A 17,382-nucleotide genomic window follows, 5' to 3' on the forward strand; every position below is an offset into this window, starting at 1 on the left:
TAAAAATAAAAAGTCTTTGTTCAGTGTGGCAGATCTGGCCTGCAGGATCTGTGTATGTTGTGGCTGCTTGTGAACAAATACATATGAACTGAAGTCCTGTGGAGAAAAAGGGATGGCATGGCCACGCTCTGAGAGAAAGAGAGAGGGTGAGAGGGCCAGAGAGTTCAATTCCTGCCTGCACAGGCTTTTATTGCTTTTCTGGGTACTTTACATGGAGGGTAGTCCTCATTTACTATGCACAGGTTAACTGAAGGGGACTACCTCTTATAGACAACAAAGGAAAGAATGTTGCTAATTACTTCCAAGAAAAGGATGTTGCAGACCAAGGGGAAAAGTGGTTGAACAGGTCACACTCCATACTTGGGAGGTTTAGCTCAGATTTTAGGAAATTGCAGTAAGCCCTTGCTGCCCCAATTCAGGGTGAGGGAGTTTTAGCAAAAGCAAGTCTCATAGCAGCTAGGCACAATGCAAGCCTGATTCCCCACGGGAAAACCTCTATGTGCGCTTGGTCCTGTGTGCCACATGCACCCCACTGGTTTTCCATGTGAGGGCTGAGCTACATTTGCACACCATGTGAAGTGGTTCCCTACAGTTTGGATGACCCTTCAGGTTTTCCTACTGGAACAGAAGTGTGCAAAGCTGTGTAAGTACATATGCAGAGTTTTGTCTGAGCCCTAATAGTCCGTCTCACTTTCCTTGGATAGTTAATTCAGCAGATGCAAAGGGGCGGGCTTGTTCTCCTTTTGATTTCCTTCACAAGATCTTCTCTTTGGATGTCCACCTCTTCTCTGCTGGCCACCAAATGGAACTTGATGGCCCTGTCCTTGAGCTTCAGCTTACCAATGATGGCCATCAGTGAGATGCCTGCCTCCTTCACAGTACTGCAGCTGGTTCAGTAAATTTGGGGTTTTTGTAAAACAGATCAGCCTTGATCCCAGCATCCCACAGCCATGAGATGAGCTTCAATCTCTCCTCCAGCAGCTTCTCTGTGGATGCCACAAGCACCTGTGTTTCTGTGGTTCCCACCTTTTACTCTGAAGCCTCCAACCTCTGCTCCACGATGGAGAAGATCTGCTCCACTCCAATACTGAGCCCCTTGCATGGAACTTTGAGCCTTTTGGGGTTGAACATGCCCGCCAACCCATCATAGCGCCCTCCAGTGGCCACACTGCCTACACCCAGGGGCTCCTCCCCAGCCTGGGTTGGGGTCTATAGCAGCACTGCCTCATAAATAGTAATTCAGCCTTCGAGCAAGGTTCAGGTCAAAAGATATCCTGTCAGTGATGCCAAACACAGTCAGACACTCAAACAGCAGCTTCAGTTCTCCCAAGTCCTCTAAGGCCTACTTGTTTTGGGATAGTTTAGGGTCCTGGACCAGGGATATTCCACCATGCTGCTGGACGTAGTCCCCAATGTAGTCACCCACCTTGGGTGCAAGTCCCTTCTCTCCCACCATCTCATTCTTTACTTCTTCCCAGGACACCTTGTCTGGCTTGTCCACAGAAGAGCAGATGGTGTGGAACTTGCTATCAGGAACTCCATAGATTGCAAACATCCCATCTAGGATGCGCCAATCACCCACCTTGACCAAGAAATCACCTATCTGCAGTAAATTCAGGATCTCACACATGATCTTCAGGCACTCTGCATCAGGGATCATGGGGTCAAATTTCCCAGCAATGTCAGAATCACACTGATAGAATTCCCAATATTCCCAGATCATGGCTGGGTTATCCTGCCAGTATACTTTTGCTATGTGGTAATGTTTAGTGTTGGTGAGTTTATTCATTGGCAAATATCAAACAAAAGGAGCAGTGAGGTCATAGTGAAGGGACAGCAGCTCTGTACCCTGGTCCTTCAGGTCATCGCTAAGCTTAGAGTCTTCTCTGTACTTGCCAGTTAGTGTTTTAGTTCAAACACAGGTGTATCAATTACTTCTGCACCACAGCACTTGAAGCAGCTGATGATTATATCAAATACCTTCTCTTTGAACTGCCATCTGCCAGGGACTGTAGTCTCTTGTGCCCTTCGGAGTTCTGAGCATAAATTTCTGTCTCCCTTCATCACGGCCCAGCTCTGCCTTCATTTGCAGTAGTTTTTCCATCTCCTCCTCGATCTCCTTGGTGCTGGCCTTCTGCTGTTTCAGTCCCCCTACAAGCTCTCTCTGAAGTCACAGTAACTCCTCCAGTGCCACATGCTCTGCCATACTGGCTGCTAACTGGACAAGGACTGACATCATGCTCAGTGGTGGTGGCCACAGCTTCCTAAAATATTTTTATGTACTTATTTTTAAGAGAGAGGGGAAAGGAGGGAGAGAAAAGGAGAGAAACATTGATGATATATGAGAGAAACATTGATTGGCTGCCCCTCGCACACCCCCAAAGAGGGACCTGGCCCATAACCTAGGCATGTGCCCCGACCAGGAATTAAACCAGCAACCTTTCACCCTGCAGGACACCCAACCAACTGAGCTATGCTCATTAGGGCTGAGTTGTATAAGTTCTTTATAAGTTTTAGATATTAACCCTTTATCTAAATGTTCTCCTATTTGGGTGAATGGGTGAATATGTTCTCCCATTCAGTAGGTTGTCTTTTCATTTTGTTGATGGTTTCCTTTGCTGTGCAAAAATTTTTAGTTTGATGTAGTCTTGTTTACTTTTTCTTTTCTTTCCTTTGCCTGAGAAGATATATCTGAAAAATGAGATGTTTAAGATTTTACTGTTTCCTGGTAAGATTTTTATGATTTTGAGTCTAACATTTCAGTCTTTAATCCCTTTTGAGTTTATTCTTGTGTATGGTGTAAGAAGATGGTCTAGTTTCAATTTATTTTGCACATATCTTTCCAATTTTCCCAACACCATTTATTGAATAGACTGTCTTTACCCCATTGTATTGTTTGTCAAACATTAATTGACCGCAAAGGTGTGGGTTTCTTTCTGGGCTCTCTATACTATTCCATTAATCTATATGTGTTTTTTAATATATTTTATTGATTATGCCATTACAGTTGTCCCATTCTCCCCTTTACTACCCTCCACCCTGCACACCCCTCCCCTGCCATTTCCCCCTTTCGTTCATGTCCATGTGTCACAAGTTCTTTAGATTCTGTATTTCCCATAGTATTCCTGCCCTCCCCGTCTATTTTCTACCTACTGTCTATGCTACTTATTCTCTGCACCTTCCCCCCCTTCTCCTCCCACTCCCCTGTTGCTAACTCTCCATATGATCTCCATTTCTATGGTTCTGCTCCCAATTTAGCTGTCCTCTTAGCTTGCTTTTGTTTTAGGTGTGGTTGTTAATAACTGTGAGTTTGTCCTTTCAATGTTCATATTTTCATCTTCTTTTTGTTTTTTAATAATTTATTTTTATATATTTTTTATTGATTATACCATTACAGTTGTTCTATTCCCCCTTCATTCCGCTCCACCCACACACTCCCTCCCCCACCATTCTCCCCTCCTTAGTTTATAATGATGTGTCTCAAGTTCTTTAGATTCTATATTTCCCCTACTATTCTTGCCCTCCCCCCATCTATTTTCTACCTATTGTCTATGCTATTTTCTGTACCTTCTCTCCCCTTCTCCTCCTCCCACTCCCCTGTTGCTAACCCTCCATGTGTTCTTCATTTCTATGGTTCCACTCCTGATCTAGTTGTCCTCTTGGTTTGTTTTTGTTTTAGGTGTGGTTGTTAATAACTATGAGTTTGCTGTCCTTTCACTGTTAACATTTTTCAAATTATTTTTCTTATATAAGTCCCTTTAGCATTTCATATAATAAGGGCTTGGTGATGATGAACTCCTGGAATTTGACCTCATCTGAGAAGCACTTTATCTGTCCTTCCATTCTAAATGAAAGCTTTGCTGGATAAAGCAATCTTGGCTGTAGGTCTTTGGATTTCATGACTTGGAATACTTCTTTCCAGCCCTTTCTTGCCTGTAAAGTCTCTTTTGAGAAATCCGCTGACAGTCTGATGGGTGCTCCTTTGTAGGTGACTGTCCCCTTATCTCTTGCTGCTTCTAGGATTCTCTCCTTCATTTTAATCTTGGCTAATGTAATGATGATGTGCCTTGGTGTGTTCCTTCTTGGGTCCAACTTCTTTGGGACTCTCTGAGCTTTCTGGATTTCCTGGAAGTCTATTTCTTTTGCCAGACTGGGGAAGTTCTCCTTTATTATTTGTTTAAATAAGTTTTCTACTTGTGGCTGTTCCTCTTCCCCTTCTGGTACCCCTATAATTCGGATGTTGGAACGTTTAAAGATGTCCTGGAGGTTCCTAAGCCTCTCCTCATTTTTTGAATTCTTGTTTCTTCATTCTTTTCTGGTTGGATGTTTCATTCTTCCTTCTGGTCCACTCCCTTGATCTGAGTTCCAGTTTCCTTTCCATCACTATTGGTTTCCCATGCATGTCCCTTTATTTCAATCAGTTTAGCCTCCATATGTTCCTCTAATTTATGGCTAAAATCAACCAGTTCTGTGAGCATCGTGATCACCAGTATTTTGAAATATGCATCGGAAAGGTTGGCTATTTCTTGGTCACTTAGACTTATAGGCTCTGGGGCTTTGAGCTGTTCTTGAGTCATAATGCTTGGTCTGTTTGCACCTGTTATGTTTGAGGGGTGGAGCCTTAGGTGTTCATCAGGGCCGTGCGACCCAGTCGCTGTGTTGTGACGCTGTATGGGGGGGTGAGGTCAGAGAACAGGGAAAAAATGGTGCTTTGCTCCGTTCTGCTCTCAGATTTCTGTCCCCTCTGTGGCTTCTCACAAGCAAATTGGGCCCCTCTGGTGCCGGTTCCTGGGTGTGTGGGCCCATGTACTCTCCAGGACCCTGTGAGTCTCTCCAACAAACTCTCTGTGAGCCTGGGAGCCTGTCTTGGCCCCTCGGCCCCGAGAAAGTCATTCCAGTGGGTGCTTTCAGGCTCTTATTCCCATCAGTGGGGCCATAGCCTGAGCAATCTGTCTCACTGTTCGCCCCTTCACTTGCTTTATCTGTGTGTGAATGTGTGACCACAGTCAGCCAGCCGCCCTGTGCCCCCACTGGGTCCACCCGTTGCCACCCCATGCTTGGGATCCACCAACCACCTCCACCTCCGCTCCTGGGTCGGTAGGACCGAATAGTCTTTCCAGCCTGACCCTGCCCTGCCGCTGCCTCCACTCCTCTTACTGGTCTGGCTGAGTGGTTTGTGGTTGTTGGACTTCCGTATAGTTCAATTTTCACTGTTTTGGCTGAGTTTTTGTTTCTAAAACTTAGCTGTCTTTAAATTTAGTTGTGGGAGGGGGCACAGTGTTTCCACCTATGCCTCCATCTTGGCTGGAAGTCCTATATGTGTTTTGATATTAGTATCATGTTGTTTTGATTGCTATGGCCTTGTAGTATAGTTTTATATCAGGTAGTGTGATTTCTTCAACTTTGTTCTTCTTTCTCAAAATTGCTGTGGCTCTTCGGGATCATTTATGGTCCCATCTGAATTATTTTTTCTAGTTTTGTGAAATATGCCATTGGTATCTTGATAGGAATTGTGTTAAATCTATAGATTGCTTTGGGTAGCATGGACATTTTAATGCTGTTAATTCTTCCTATCCACGAACATGGTAATGCTTCCACTTATTTGTATCTTCTTAAATCTCTTTCTTCAGTGTCTTATAATTTTCTGAGTACAGACCTAGTGAAACTGAAGCAGCATTCAAAAAACTCCTGGACTGCATGACTTCACAGGTAAATTTTACCAGTCATTCAGAGAAGAACATCTACCCTCAAACTCTTTGAAAAAATTCAAGAGGAGGGAATATTCCCAAGCTCAATTTACCAGGCCAGCATTACCCTAATTCCAAAATTAGATAAAGACACTACAAAGAAAGAAAATTATAGGCTGATAAACCTGATGAACACAGATGCTATCATCCTCAACAAAATACTAGCAAACTGGATCCAGAAATACATAAAAAAGATGTACCCTTATCTGCTGGCTCAGTTGGTTGGAGCGTCATCCTGTACACCAAAACCCCAGTCAGGGCACATACCTAGGCTGTGAGTTCAATCCCCAGTCAGGGCATGTACACGAGGCAACCAATCAATTTTTCTCTCTCACATCTATATGTCTCTCTCTCTCTCTCTCCCTCCCTCCCTCCCTTCTTCTCTCTCTATAATCAATGAACATATACTGAGGTAAGATCATATACTTGATCTTATACCATGATCAAGTGGTATTTAACCCAGAGATGCATAGTTTGTACAGTATCTGTAAATCAATACATGTGATATACCATATAAAGAAAACAAAGGATAAAAACCACATGATCATATCAATAAATGCAGAAAAAGTATCTGATAAAATCCAGCATCCATTTATGATAAAAACTCTCAGCAAAATGGGAATAGAGAGAACACACCTCAATGTAATAAAGGTATATGGCAAACCCACAGCCAACATCATACTCAATTGGTAAAAAGCACAAGTGCTTCCTTTAAGACTGGGAACAAGACATGGATGTTCACTTTCAATATAGTACTGGACACAGAAACTAGTATAAAGGACACATGGAGAACAACTGGGAGCGTGGAAATGGAAGGGAGGTGGGGAGCACGGTTTCAGTTTCACACTGTGCAGAAAGCTACTTTTATTTTGCTTTCCAAAGCATTTATTCTCTTTCCTCTTTTCCCCATAATGGAATTCCAGCTTTTCATTCATATGAACCTGTCTTCCTTCTTATGGCACATTATGTTTTCCTTTCAGCCATCCCTAGACTGTGAGCTCAGTTACTCTCTTAGTCATCTTTTCATGTCCTAACAGAGTTCTTGATACATGATAGATGCTTAATAGAGTAACTGAGTTTTTGTTGTTATCAGCCCTGACTGATATGGCTCAGTGGATTGAGTGCCAGCCTTCAAATCAAAGGGTTGCCAGTTCAATTCCCAGTCACAGCACATGCCTGGTTGTTGGCCCAGTCACCAGGGGGCACACATGAGAGGCAACCACACATTGATGTTTCTCTCTTTTTCTCTAAAAGTAAATAAATAAAATCTTTCAAAAATGTTTGTTATCAAATATTAGGGTGGGGAGCATAAGTCAGTATCTGTGTGAGAAATGGGTGACTCCATGTAACTCTGCCTCTGATAGAATTTGTTTTTCTGTTAGAAACTCAATCTTTTGTTGGTTTTTTTTTTCAATTTTTTTATTTAATTATTTTTCAAGTATAGTTTTCTGTCTATTACTTTGTTGGTTTTTAATACTGTAATTAAATGTATGTTTCCAAAGGGATAGGAAAAATAATAGTCTTATAACAGTTGTATATATCTAAGATACATAGATAATTAAACATTTTGTCTCATTAGCTGTTCACTAGTGTATCTGATACCTGGTAACTTTGACTCTTTTCCTCTCAGCTAAAGGTCTTTATTATCTTAATGAAGAAACTACCTTTAACTTTCTAGGCTTGTGGGTCATTCTAATAATCTAGTATTTGTCAGAAGGTTTACCTTTGTTGAAAAACTTGAGACTTCAAATTAGTTGTCCTATCTTTTCTGATCTCTTAGTTTGCATGTTAGAATCTAATAAGACTTTACCTTATGAAATATAAGTAGCCTATTGTTGTAGTGTGACCTACAAATGTGATTTGATTTGTCTCCCCCCTACTCCTGCTTTCTCCACTCCAGTCTTTCCCACACAAAGTCTAAGTAGGTATTTGAAGAGGTCATTTCTGTATTCAATTAGAATTGATATTAACTAAATATAGGGGCATTCAGAGGGAAGAGGGTGGAGAGGAAGTAAAGGAAAGGGTAAAGGGGGTCAAATATATGGAGATGGAAGATTTGACTTTGGGTTGTGGGTACACAATGCAATATAAAGATGATGTATCATAGAATTATAATACATCAATATTGAAAGCAATATGATTTTATTAACCAATGTCACCCAAATAAATTTATTTAAAAATAAATAAATATAAGGGCATTCAGCTTATGACAATTCTCTATATCATACAGTGTAGTTCTGAAAAATAAAGTAAATGAAATGAAAAGCAAGGATTCCGGCTTATGTTCCAGTGCCACTGTTGATTCTGTTTTCTCATCTGTAAATGTTTTGCTCTGTTCTTATTTCACAGAGAAGTTAACTAAGTGTTAGCTATCAGGCACACTGAATTTCATGAATGAAAGTACTATATCTACTAGCCAGGTATATGTTCATAAGAAACTATTGTGCAATATACTTTGGGATTGATGCCTATTACTCAGTAAAAGGATAAACTTGAAAAACTGAAAGAACTACATTAGAAATTATTATATTTCTTAAAAATGCACATAAGAGAACCAGAAATGTGAGAACTGCCTCCTAATCATAATTACTTGGACAATTTCCTGACCTCTGGCCTAATTTACCTGTGGAAATATCTTTTGAGAATTAAGGAATTCACAACCAATATTACTTCCTAGGTCTTCTTCTTTCCCTAATACTTATGATGTTAGGTATTTATAATCTATTAAAATGGACCTAGTATCTTCTAATCTGCAGGTTAATTCAAAAGTAAATTGAGGGTCACCTGCTATTTTTTTTCATTTCTTTTAACACATAGATTTGCCTCTCTTAGTAGGTCAGTTTGTGCATGAACGGTCCTTTCATAATGTAATTCCTAATCATCAGCAACAAGTACCCCAGTTTTCTTTACAAAAAATTTTACTCTAAATTCATTTACTATCTTTTTCCTTATAATGTGCAAGGTTATAAAAAGTCATTGATTAACTTCTAAAATGAGCTAAAAGTAAGATATGAATAGGAAATTGAACTCAAAACAATTCATGGTACAAACTTGTAACTGCTGCATATATGCTAATATTCATCAATTTATCATATTTTGCTTTTGTAATTATATTAAAAGGTTATGTCATTTTCCCAATTAGATTAGATAGTAGAATACATCTGTATAGTACCAAACAGTATGGACATACTCAAAAGCAAACTGATATGGTATGTCAAAGGGACACAGGAGCAAGCTGAAAGTGGTCAAAGATATAACAATTTGAGCAATAAATTACCTAGTATTAGATTGTAACAAAATATTTAAAATGCCCATGAGTCCATACTGATATAAATGATTGAAAAAATTAACAAGAGGGTTAGAACACACAAATCTCCCACAATTTCAAATAATTTACGTAGACACTCTGTCTTAAGTATAAAGTACACAGTGACAACCTTCCAAAGAGAGCAGTATGGAAAGGGGGAATAATAACTTTACAACGGGAAAATTTGACACGTACTGCCTCAGCTGGATGATTAAGATTAATATCCACAGTGAAGTTATGTTGAGAGTATGTACCATTGTAACCCATAGACAGTCAACCTGAGTGCTGGAGAGTCTCCCCCCTTGACCAAGATGGCAGCAGGGGGAGGTTCTTGCACTGAGTGCTGGCAAAAGCTAGAAATATGAATGGATAAGAAAAAGTTCTCCCCTCCCTATCCCTGTAAGTGCAGCAGCCTTGAGCAGGAAAAGGAGATGGTCTTTGAGATGGGAGTCTACCATTCTCCCAGGTCGCAGGTGACAACTTAATAAAACCTCTTGCCTTTTGCACTAGCATCTGCCCTACAAGTCTGGCTTTCTTTGGGGCAGGCAGCTGAACCTCTGTTTGTTCAGTTACACCCTTGATATGATGAGAAGGATACTTTACTTCTGTGGTCTTCCTCTTAAAATCTATAACCCAGTGTAACCATGAGAAAAGGATCAGATAAAACTAAGTTTAGTAATATTTTATAAAATATCTAATCATTAAAAATGACCAAGATCATCAAAAATAAAGTAGTTCTGAGAAACTGTCATAGACTAGAGGAGCCTAAGGAGACCTGACATCTAAATGTAATGTATCCTGAATGGCATCATGGAACATAAAAAGTACATTAAGTAAAAATTAAAGAAATATTAATGATTTTCCAAGTACAGGTCTTTTACAACCTTGGTTAAGTTTGTTCCTAGTCATTTTATTCTTTTAAAGGAAATTATGAGTGGGGCTGTTTTCTTAGTTTCACTTTATGATAGTTCATTGTTAGTGTATAAAAATGCAACTGATTTTTGGATATTTTTCAATGATTTTATTTATTTACTTTTAGAGAGAGAGGAAGGGAAGAAGAAAGTGAAGGAGAGGAGCACCAATGTGTGGTTGCCTCTCACACACCCTCTACCAGGGACCTGACCTGCAGCCCAGGCGTGTGCTCTGACTGGGAATGGAACTGGCAACCCTCTGTTTCACAGCCCGTGTTCAGTCCACTGAGCTACACCAGCCAAGGTAGATTTCTGGATATTTATTTTGTATCCTGCTACTTTACTGAATTCATTTATCAGTACTAGTAGTGTTTTTATAGAATTCTTAGGGTTCTCTATATACAGTATTGTGTCACCTGCAAATAATGACAGTTTTACTTCTTCCTTTCCAATTTGGATGGCTTTATTCAAAGCTGTGGCTGCGACTTCCAGTACTATATATATATATATATATATATATATATATATATATATATAATTTAATTATTGTTCAGGTACAGTGTTCTGTCCCCCACTCCCATCCCAGCCCACCCACCAGATTTCAGATTTCATCAGATTCTGAAGACATCTCTAAAGCCAGCTCCCCAAAGAAAATGGCACAAGGGCAATGGAACAGCTAAAAGTAGGTTATAATTACAGCAAAGAGAAAAATGGCCAGCACACACCTAGCCATTGTTATTGTTGAAGTTGTGGAATTACTGCTTGCAGTTACTCTGGTCATCAGAGGCTTCCTGATACGGGCTTCTGTGGTAAGGATAGCTTTTCGAGCCCCATTCCATTTTCCTGGGCCCTGTAGACGATATTGGATTGGAGTACAGGGTCCCAAAAATAACTGCAATGCCAATTTGGGGTCAGTGAAGGCCAGATAAGGCAGATTGGGCTTGACACCCACCAAATCAGCAAGCTCTTCCATGGTATCTATATAATCTCCCTGAATGGTATGGCGTTGGCTCTCCACATACCTGAAGCAGAGAAGACAAAAGCCATGGTCTAATCACAATTTAATCAATTAATCAATCAGTGAATTAATCAGTGCTTTCTAAATGTGTGCTATTGCCCTGGCTGGTGTAGCTCAGTGGATTGAGCATGGGCCTGCGAACCAGAGGATCGCGGTTCGATTCCCAGTCAGGGCACATGCCTGGGTTGCAGGCTGGTTCCCTGCAGGCCAACTCCCAGCAGGGGACCCACAAAAGGCAACCATACATTGATGTTTCTCTCCTTCTCCTTCCCCTCTAAAGATAAATAAAATCTTTAAAAAAAAAATAAATGTGTGCTATTGGCTCAATATTTATCTGGGAGCTGACAAATACAGGGGAGAAAGATAAGACATTGTCTCTATCCTTAAAGACTTTATCATCTGCTAAAGGAGATAAGATAGATACACATGAAATATAGAAGAATATAAGACTTTTGGCAAATCACTTATGCTAAATAGAAATGTAGAAGAGGGTAGTTAAAATAGAGCTATAACAAACCTTTGAAGGATGTGGAAATACAGATAAGCTGAGAACAGAGAGGGAAGTATTTCCAGTCAAGAGGATAGCAGAGTGAAGGAATAAGGCAGGAATGAGTGAAGAATGTGAATATAAAATATGTGTAGGCACTACCTACAGTATACGAGGAGTGTTGTAATAAACAAGGATGGAGGCAAGCATAGTGGATCCAGATACAGAAGACTGATGTTAACAGAAAGAGAGAACACACAAAACTTCAGTTTGGGACACCTAACTGACAGCAGTGGTGGTGGGTTTCACAGGGCAGGACTTCTGAGAGCCAATGTTACTTCAGAATCTTGAAAGGAGGGGGAACGATGACTTATCCCATAAGAGGAAGTGACTCTCCAAATGGAGTCAGATGGAATGATTACACCAAGTGCAGATTTGAAGATCTTAAAAGGGCTTTTTAGAGGGAAATGTGGTAATAAAGATATCTGTGTGGAAGGAGTATAATTTAGAGAGCTAATTGGCAACTTTCTTTTTTTACTTAATACAGTAAAAATAAAAGAAAGAACAGTGGGACAGACAGGAAGAGAAAAGCCAAGTCAAATTAATTAAGATTAGGTGGGCTTATTAAAAGAATCCCAAAACAAGGACAGTAAAAAAAAACTAGAAAATAAATTTAAGGTAGAATTGGTGAAATGGAATTCCACAGGAACTGACAAATTCTAAAGTTCAGAAGAGAAGTTAAGATAGGACAGAGTCTGGGAGTCCTCCCTTAAGGATGTTACATTGGCTCAAGCGTTTGTAGACATGCATTTATCCTATAGCACTGGTACGTATTCACGAATCTTTCACAAGCTGTAGTATTCATGAATCTTTCACAAAGAGACTCACTAGCACCTGCCTTGTAGGGTTTTCATGAAGAATAAATAAACTCACACATACAAACCATTTAGTGTATGTACACAGTTGATCCTCAATAAAGGGTAACTTATATCCTTAGGGACTACTCAGTCAGAAGGCAGCCAGACAAAAATAAGGAAATAAGTAAAGGGAAGGGTAGAGTTGAAATTAGATATTTAGTGCCAGAAAAACAAGGAAAGAAAGTACTCCAAGAAGGAAGAGAAAGATGAAATGTTCAAAAGTGTCAAACTGAGAGAGGAAGGAAAATGAAGTTAGTCATGGATGACCTTTAAGAAAGTGGTAGCAGGAGTTATAATGCAGGGAGCTTAGGAGAAAGAAAGGGTGAGAATTCAGAGCATATAGTGCTGAATATTTATTGCAGAAGTCTGATAGTGAAAACAAGGAGAAAGTAGAGTATCTGGAAAAGGCATAAGGGTTAAATAAAAACTCTCTTTCTCCTCCTCCAAGATAAGGAAGAGTTATGCTAATATAACCATTTAAAGAAAACCACATATTTAGGCCTAGCGTGATTATGCCTCTGATTTTTACACAAAATTTTAGGAACTCATCATCTTCTACTTCATCCAAATAAAAATCAACCAGTGAATAAGCTCAGGACTGAAATTCAGATTGCTGAATTATTGTATTCACCCAAGCACTAAGCAGCACCTTTCCAAATCATGAGCCACTGTGACCTGAATGTGGTATCACATGATGATGGCCCACAAACAGGCCTCTGCAGATTCGTAAGTTTTCCCGCAGATTTAGAATTCAACCATATATACTGCTTAATTCATTGTCACTTTTCCTTTCTCTGGAAGCTCTACAAACACTTCAAGTAAACCTTGCAAAAACCATATATATGCTCCATATGCTTTTTAATACACGACTTTTCTTTCAGGCCCTACATGTATGATTTTAAATACTTTTCTTAAGCTTCATTATTCTTCTCCAGCCATATCCAAATCACTTGGTGTTATTTTCCCATTCTATTATCAGAAACTATTATTTCCTTTTCCTTCAAAATACAATCTAAATCCTTAAATTAACATGATAAAGATAAATATAGCACAATACTGTTCTTATTAAGTACAAAATTTTAGCTCATACTTTCCTGGAGAATTTCTCACCTTTTTTCAATTTGCTCTTTAGCCTTAGTTATTTCTATTATCATTTCACTTTGTGAAGGTAATGCTTTTACCCCTAAAGAGAAAAACCACAAGTTTAAATGTAAAGTTACCTCATTAGGAACAATAATCCTATTAAAAATTACTATATTATGGAGAATTTTTTAAAAAAACAGGATAGTTTTCTGTACTCAAGGAGGTTACACCTTACCTCGATCACCTTACCCTACTACTACCATAATATAATGATATTAACCTCAGTAGCTTTCTCTATCTTACTTTGTCTTTAGAAGACATTTCTCTTAACTCTGCTTTCTAACTGATACCTGCTTCCTCCTTAGCATAGTCTTTCAATTGGGAAATGAAATATGGACACAAGGAAATGATAAATGGCCTTAAAGTACATGGAAATGAACAACAAAGTAAAAGGGCAGGGAGAACACACCTACAGTTGTACTCTTAATAACAAAGAGGCCTTATACCACAGGGAGAAGGAAGTAAAAATTAACTTTCAATCTCATTTCATGCCTAAAGTCCTATGGAAGAAAAGCTGCATCTTCTAAACTTTACTTGGTCAGAATGAGGGTAAGACCAAGGGTAACTCATAATACCCAATTTTTACAGATGAACTTAAGTACTGATGAACACACTTCCAATAGTAGGAATTTAAAATCGTGGACCTGGCCAGGGAAAGGTTAAATTAGTATTTAAGTCAACATAAACAACTCTAATCTAAGGATTAGCTTTATGCCAAGATTTATAGGCACTATGCCATGCAGATCATTTTAGCCACACTCAACCAGAAGGTTTTACTCCAGAGTATTCTAAATAGTATAATTTTAAAATGATAATATATCGTACCTAATACACACCTTCCCTGTGCAAATACTTTAATCAAATGGTTATCTCTTTTCTCTTTAAAGATTTCTGCTGGTGGGGGTCTCATTACCTTCTGAGGAGATGGTTTTTAATTGGCTGCTGTAGCTGCTAGAAACATATTCCTTGTATTGACCCTAAAATCTACTTCCATGCAACTTGTTCCACTGGACTTAGCTCTGCCTTTTGAAACCAAGGAATCTAATCTTAAATGAGAGGCCTTGAGACATCTGAAAATGAATTATCATAATTTCTTCAAGTCATCATCAACAGCAGTGTACTAGTTCCTCACATAACAGGTTTTACATGCCCTGCCATGTTGGTTGCCCTTCTCCGGGCAACACAAGTTACTATCCTAGTGTGTCTCCCTTAAAATGTGAAACTCAGAAATTCAACACTCAAGAAATAGCCTTCTGTGTTTTGCCATGTGTCTTCTCATTTTACCCTTGGGAATTATTACTTATTTTCATATGTCAGTGAGGAAACATTAAAATGCTTCATTTGAGATTGAGCACATGTCCCTTGCAATGCTCATGAAACATATTTTAAGAATTGACTTCCAAATTACTTACAGTACCATAACTTTTACTTCTATTTACTAGAAACATTATGGGGAAGGGGGTATGTTTCTTGACTGGGAGAGGCAAGCAATTCATCAAAAACAACAAAGAAAAAACTTCTATAGATTAGATAGGAATATATGAAGATATATAATACACACACACACACACACACACAATATCCTGTGGTGCAGTTCTCATTAATACTGTTCTTGTAGTGTTTCCTTATTCAGACACATAACATATTTTTACCATATATTTTTTTATTTCCCATCTTCTTATCTTGCTCCCCCTCTTAGGTTACCAATTTAAATTAAAGACCACAGCACCTGAGCCTATTCTTTTTCTGCTTTCATCTCCAACCTATATTCCATCAGCAAACCTTTTAAATTCACTAATGACAGAACTAAGGGGAATTATGAAATGGTAGAACTTTAGCCCTGGCTGGTGTAGCTCAGTGGATTGAGCATGGGCCTGCGAACAAAAGGATTGAGGTTTGATTCCCAGACAGGGCACATGCCTGGGTTGCAGGCCAGTTCCCAGCAGGGGATGCACGAGAGGCAACCACACATTGATATTCCTCTCCTGTCCTTCCCTTCCCCTCTAAAGATAAATAAATAAAATCTTAAAAAAAAAAGAAATGATAGAACTTTGGGAAGTTCTTTGGAAAGGTTTTTGATTTATCAACTCTAAAACCATTGTTTCTGTTTTTCCTCTGCTACCATAAAGATATGCACTAGGGAAGAGGAAACTGTAATTCCAGCAAGAACTCTGGATAGTTTTAATTAAACATTAGTAATGATAGTAAGTTTTACTGTAACCACCATAGAATCAAATTCTTATATTTCTCCCTGTTCTGGGGTTTGAATCTACTTCATATTGGCCTAGCCAAATGGCCATCCAGCCTTTTTCATTGTCTTCCTATTCTGTTTGGATTCCTCACAATTTCAGAGGCAGCCCATTCCATCTTGAAAAGGCACCAGCTGATAGAAAAAAGTTTGTTTTTAATGTTAAGCTGATATCGTGCAATCCTCAGATTCACTCCTTGGTCCTTGTGCAACCCTTTGAAGTGATACTGAAGAAATTAAATCTTTGTGCCATGGGACATCTCTTCAGATATTTCAAGGGAACTCTCATATCTCCCCTGAATCTTATCTGCTCTAGGCTAAACCACTCTACCTTCTTCAGTTATACTTCAAGTGGCATACCTTCAAATCTCTTAACCACTCTTGCCTCTCCTATTAATGCATTACAATTGCACTTTTAAAACATGCCTTTTGGTTTATTCTGACCAGTTTAGAGAAGAACAATTGTAAATTCTATTTTTTTAGAATTTACAAGAATAATTGTAATTCTAATAGCATAATTTTTTAATGATGCTAGATATAATTAAGCCCTTTGAAAGACATATTCCCCTCACTCACACTAAGCCTAGTATCTCAGACCCTAAAGTTTTAATTTATTTCTCTTGGGTAAATTCTCTTAGCCAAGACTGAAAGAGAAGATATAAAGGGGGGAAAGTGAGAATTTGAGAGGTTGAATCTTCTCATTCTGGACTAATCTTTAACCAGGTCTTAACTTTTGGCTAAAATCATATCATCAAATCATGTCTCTGTTCACAAATATGTATCAGCTGTCTAAAATCTATACAAGTAGATTCTGATCTAAAAGTGCACATTGGAATCACCCAAGTAACATTTTCTCAATGATCTCAAGGTCTCCCTGGCCCCAAACTTACAAAATAAGCACCACCAGGCAAAGCATGCCTATTTTGGGATAATTTCCCAGGAAATTACAATATATGTCCATGGTTATAAATAACTGCTTTATAGTCACTCAAAAATTGATTATTGAACACTAATTTTGTGTTAGGCACTATAACATTCATATATACTGTGTCAGCTATTTAAAAGCAAGAACATAAATATAACTAAACATGCTACCAATTAATTAAGTAGTCAGCTTGCATGGTTACTTACCTTTAAATACTTGAGTGACCCAGCGTCCTTGGAGCTCTGAAATGGGCATAATGGCACCCAAGGGCTGGATCAAGCCTATGATTGCAAGAGTTGGCTTTTCCAGATTAGGAGGGAAGACCTTTTTATACAGAGATATCTTGTTCTTTACTACTTTCACAGAATCTTCAAGAAAAGGAAAATCAAAACTATAGCCTGTGGCAAAGATAACAGCATCAATGTCATCCTCCCTGGAACCATCTTCAAATATGGCAGCTGTCTCTGTGAATTCCTTCACATTTCCTTTAACCTTCACCAAGCCAGAAATTATACGATTTGGCAGGTCATCATTGATGGTTGGATGTTGACTCAGAACTCTGTGAGTAGTGATAAAGACCAACAAGAAGGAGAAATGAAAGTGATCATGGGGGCATGAAGGGAGAAAGAAATCAGTAATATGTAAGTAAAATTTTACTTTGCTGGAAGTGGTTAAACAG

General features: G+C 39.0%; 1 protein-coding gene and 1 pseudogene across 4 annotated transcripts in view; both read right to left on the reverse strand.

Annotated features, from left to right (window-relative positions):
* Nucleotides 1–462: 462 nt before the first annotated feature.
* On the reverse strand, nucleotides 463–2,271 carry LOC118997764 (histidine--tRNA ligase, cytoplasmic-like; annotated as a pseudogene).
* Nucleotides 2,272–10,633: 8,362 nt separating this feature from the next.
* Nucleotides 10,634–17,382, reverse strand: part of FMO5 (flavin containing dimethylaniline monoxygenase 5) — a 105,812-nt gene continuing 99,063 nt past the window's right edge. For all 4 annotated transcript variants that reach the window (XM_037061628.1, XM_037061629.1, XM_037061630.1 and 1 more), the window contains 3 exons: nucleotides 16,910–17,262; nucleotides 13,498–13,570; nucleotides 10,634–10,987 (listed from right to left, as the gene is read on the reverse strand). In XM_037061628.1, coding sequence (XP_036917523.1) covers nucleotides 10,642–10,987; nucleotides 13,498–13,570; nucleotides 16,910–17,262 — 772 coding nt within the window. In that variant the 3' untranslated portion in view covers nucleotides 10,634–10,641. The remainder of the gene's footprint in view (nucleotides 10,988–13,497; nucleotides 13,571–16,909; nucleotides 17,263–17,382) is intronic.

This window comes from Sturnira hondurensis, unplaced genomic scaffold, assembly GCF_014824575.4.
Source record: "Sturnira hondurensis isolate 20B ecotype Veracruz unplaced genomic scaffold, ASM1482457v3 Scaffold0013475, whole genome shotgun sequence".
NCBI lineage: Eukaryota > Metazoa > Chordata > Mammalia > Chiroptera > Phyllostomidae > Sturnira > Sturnira hondurensis.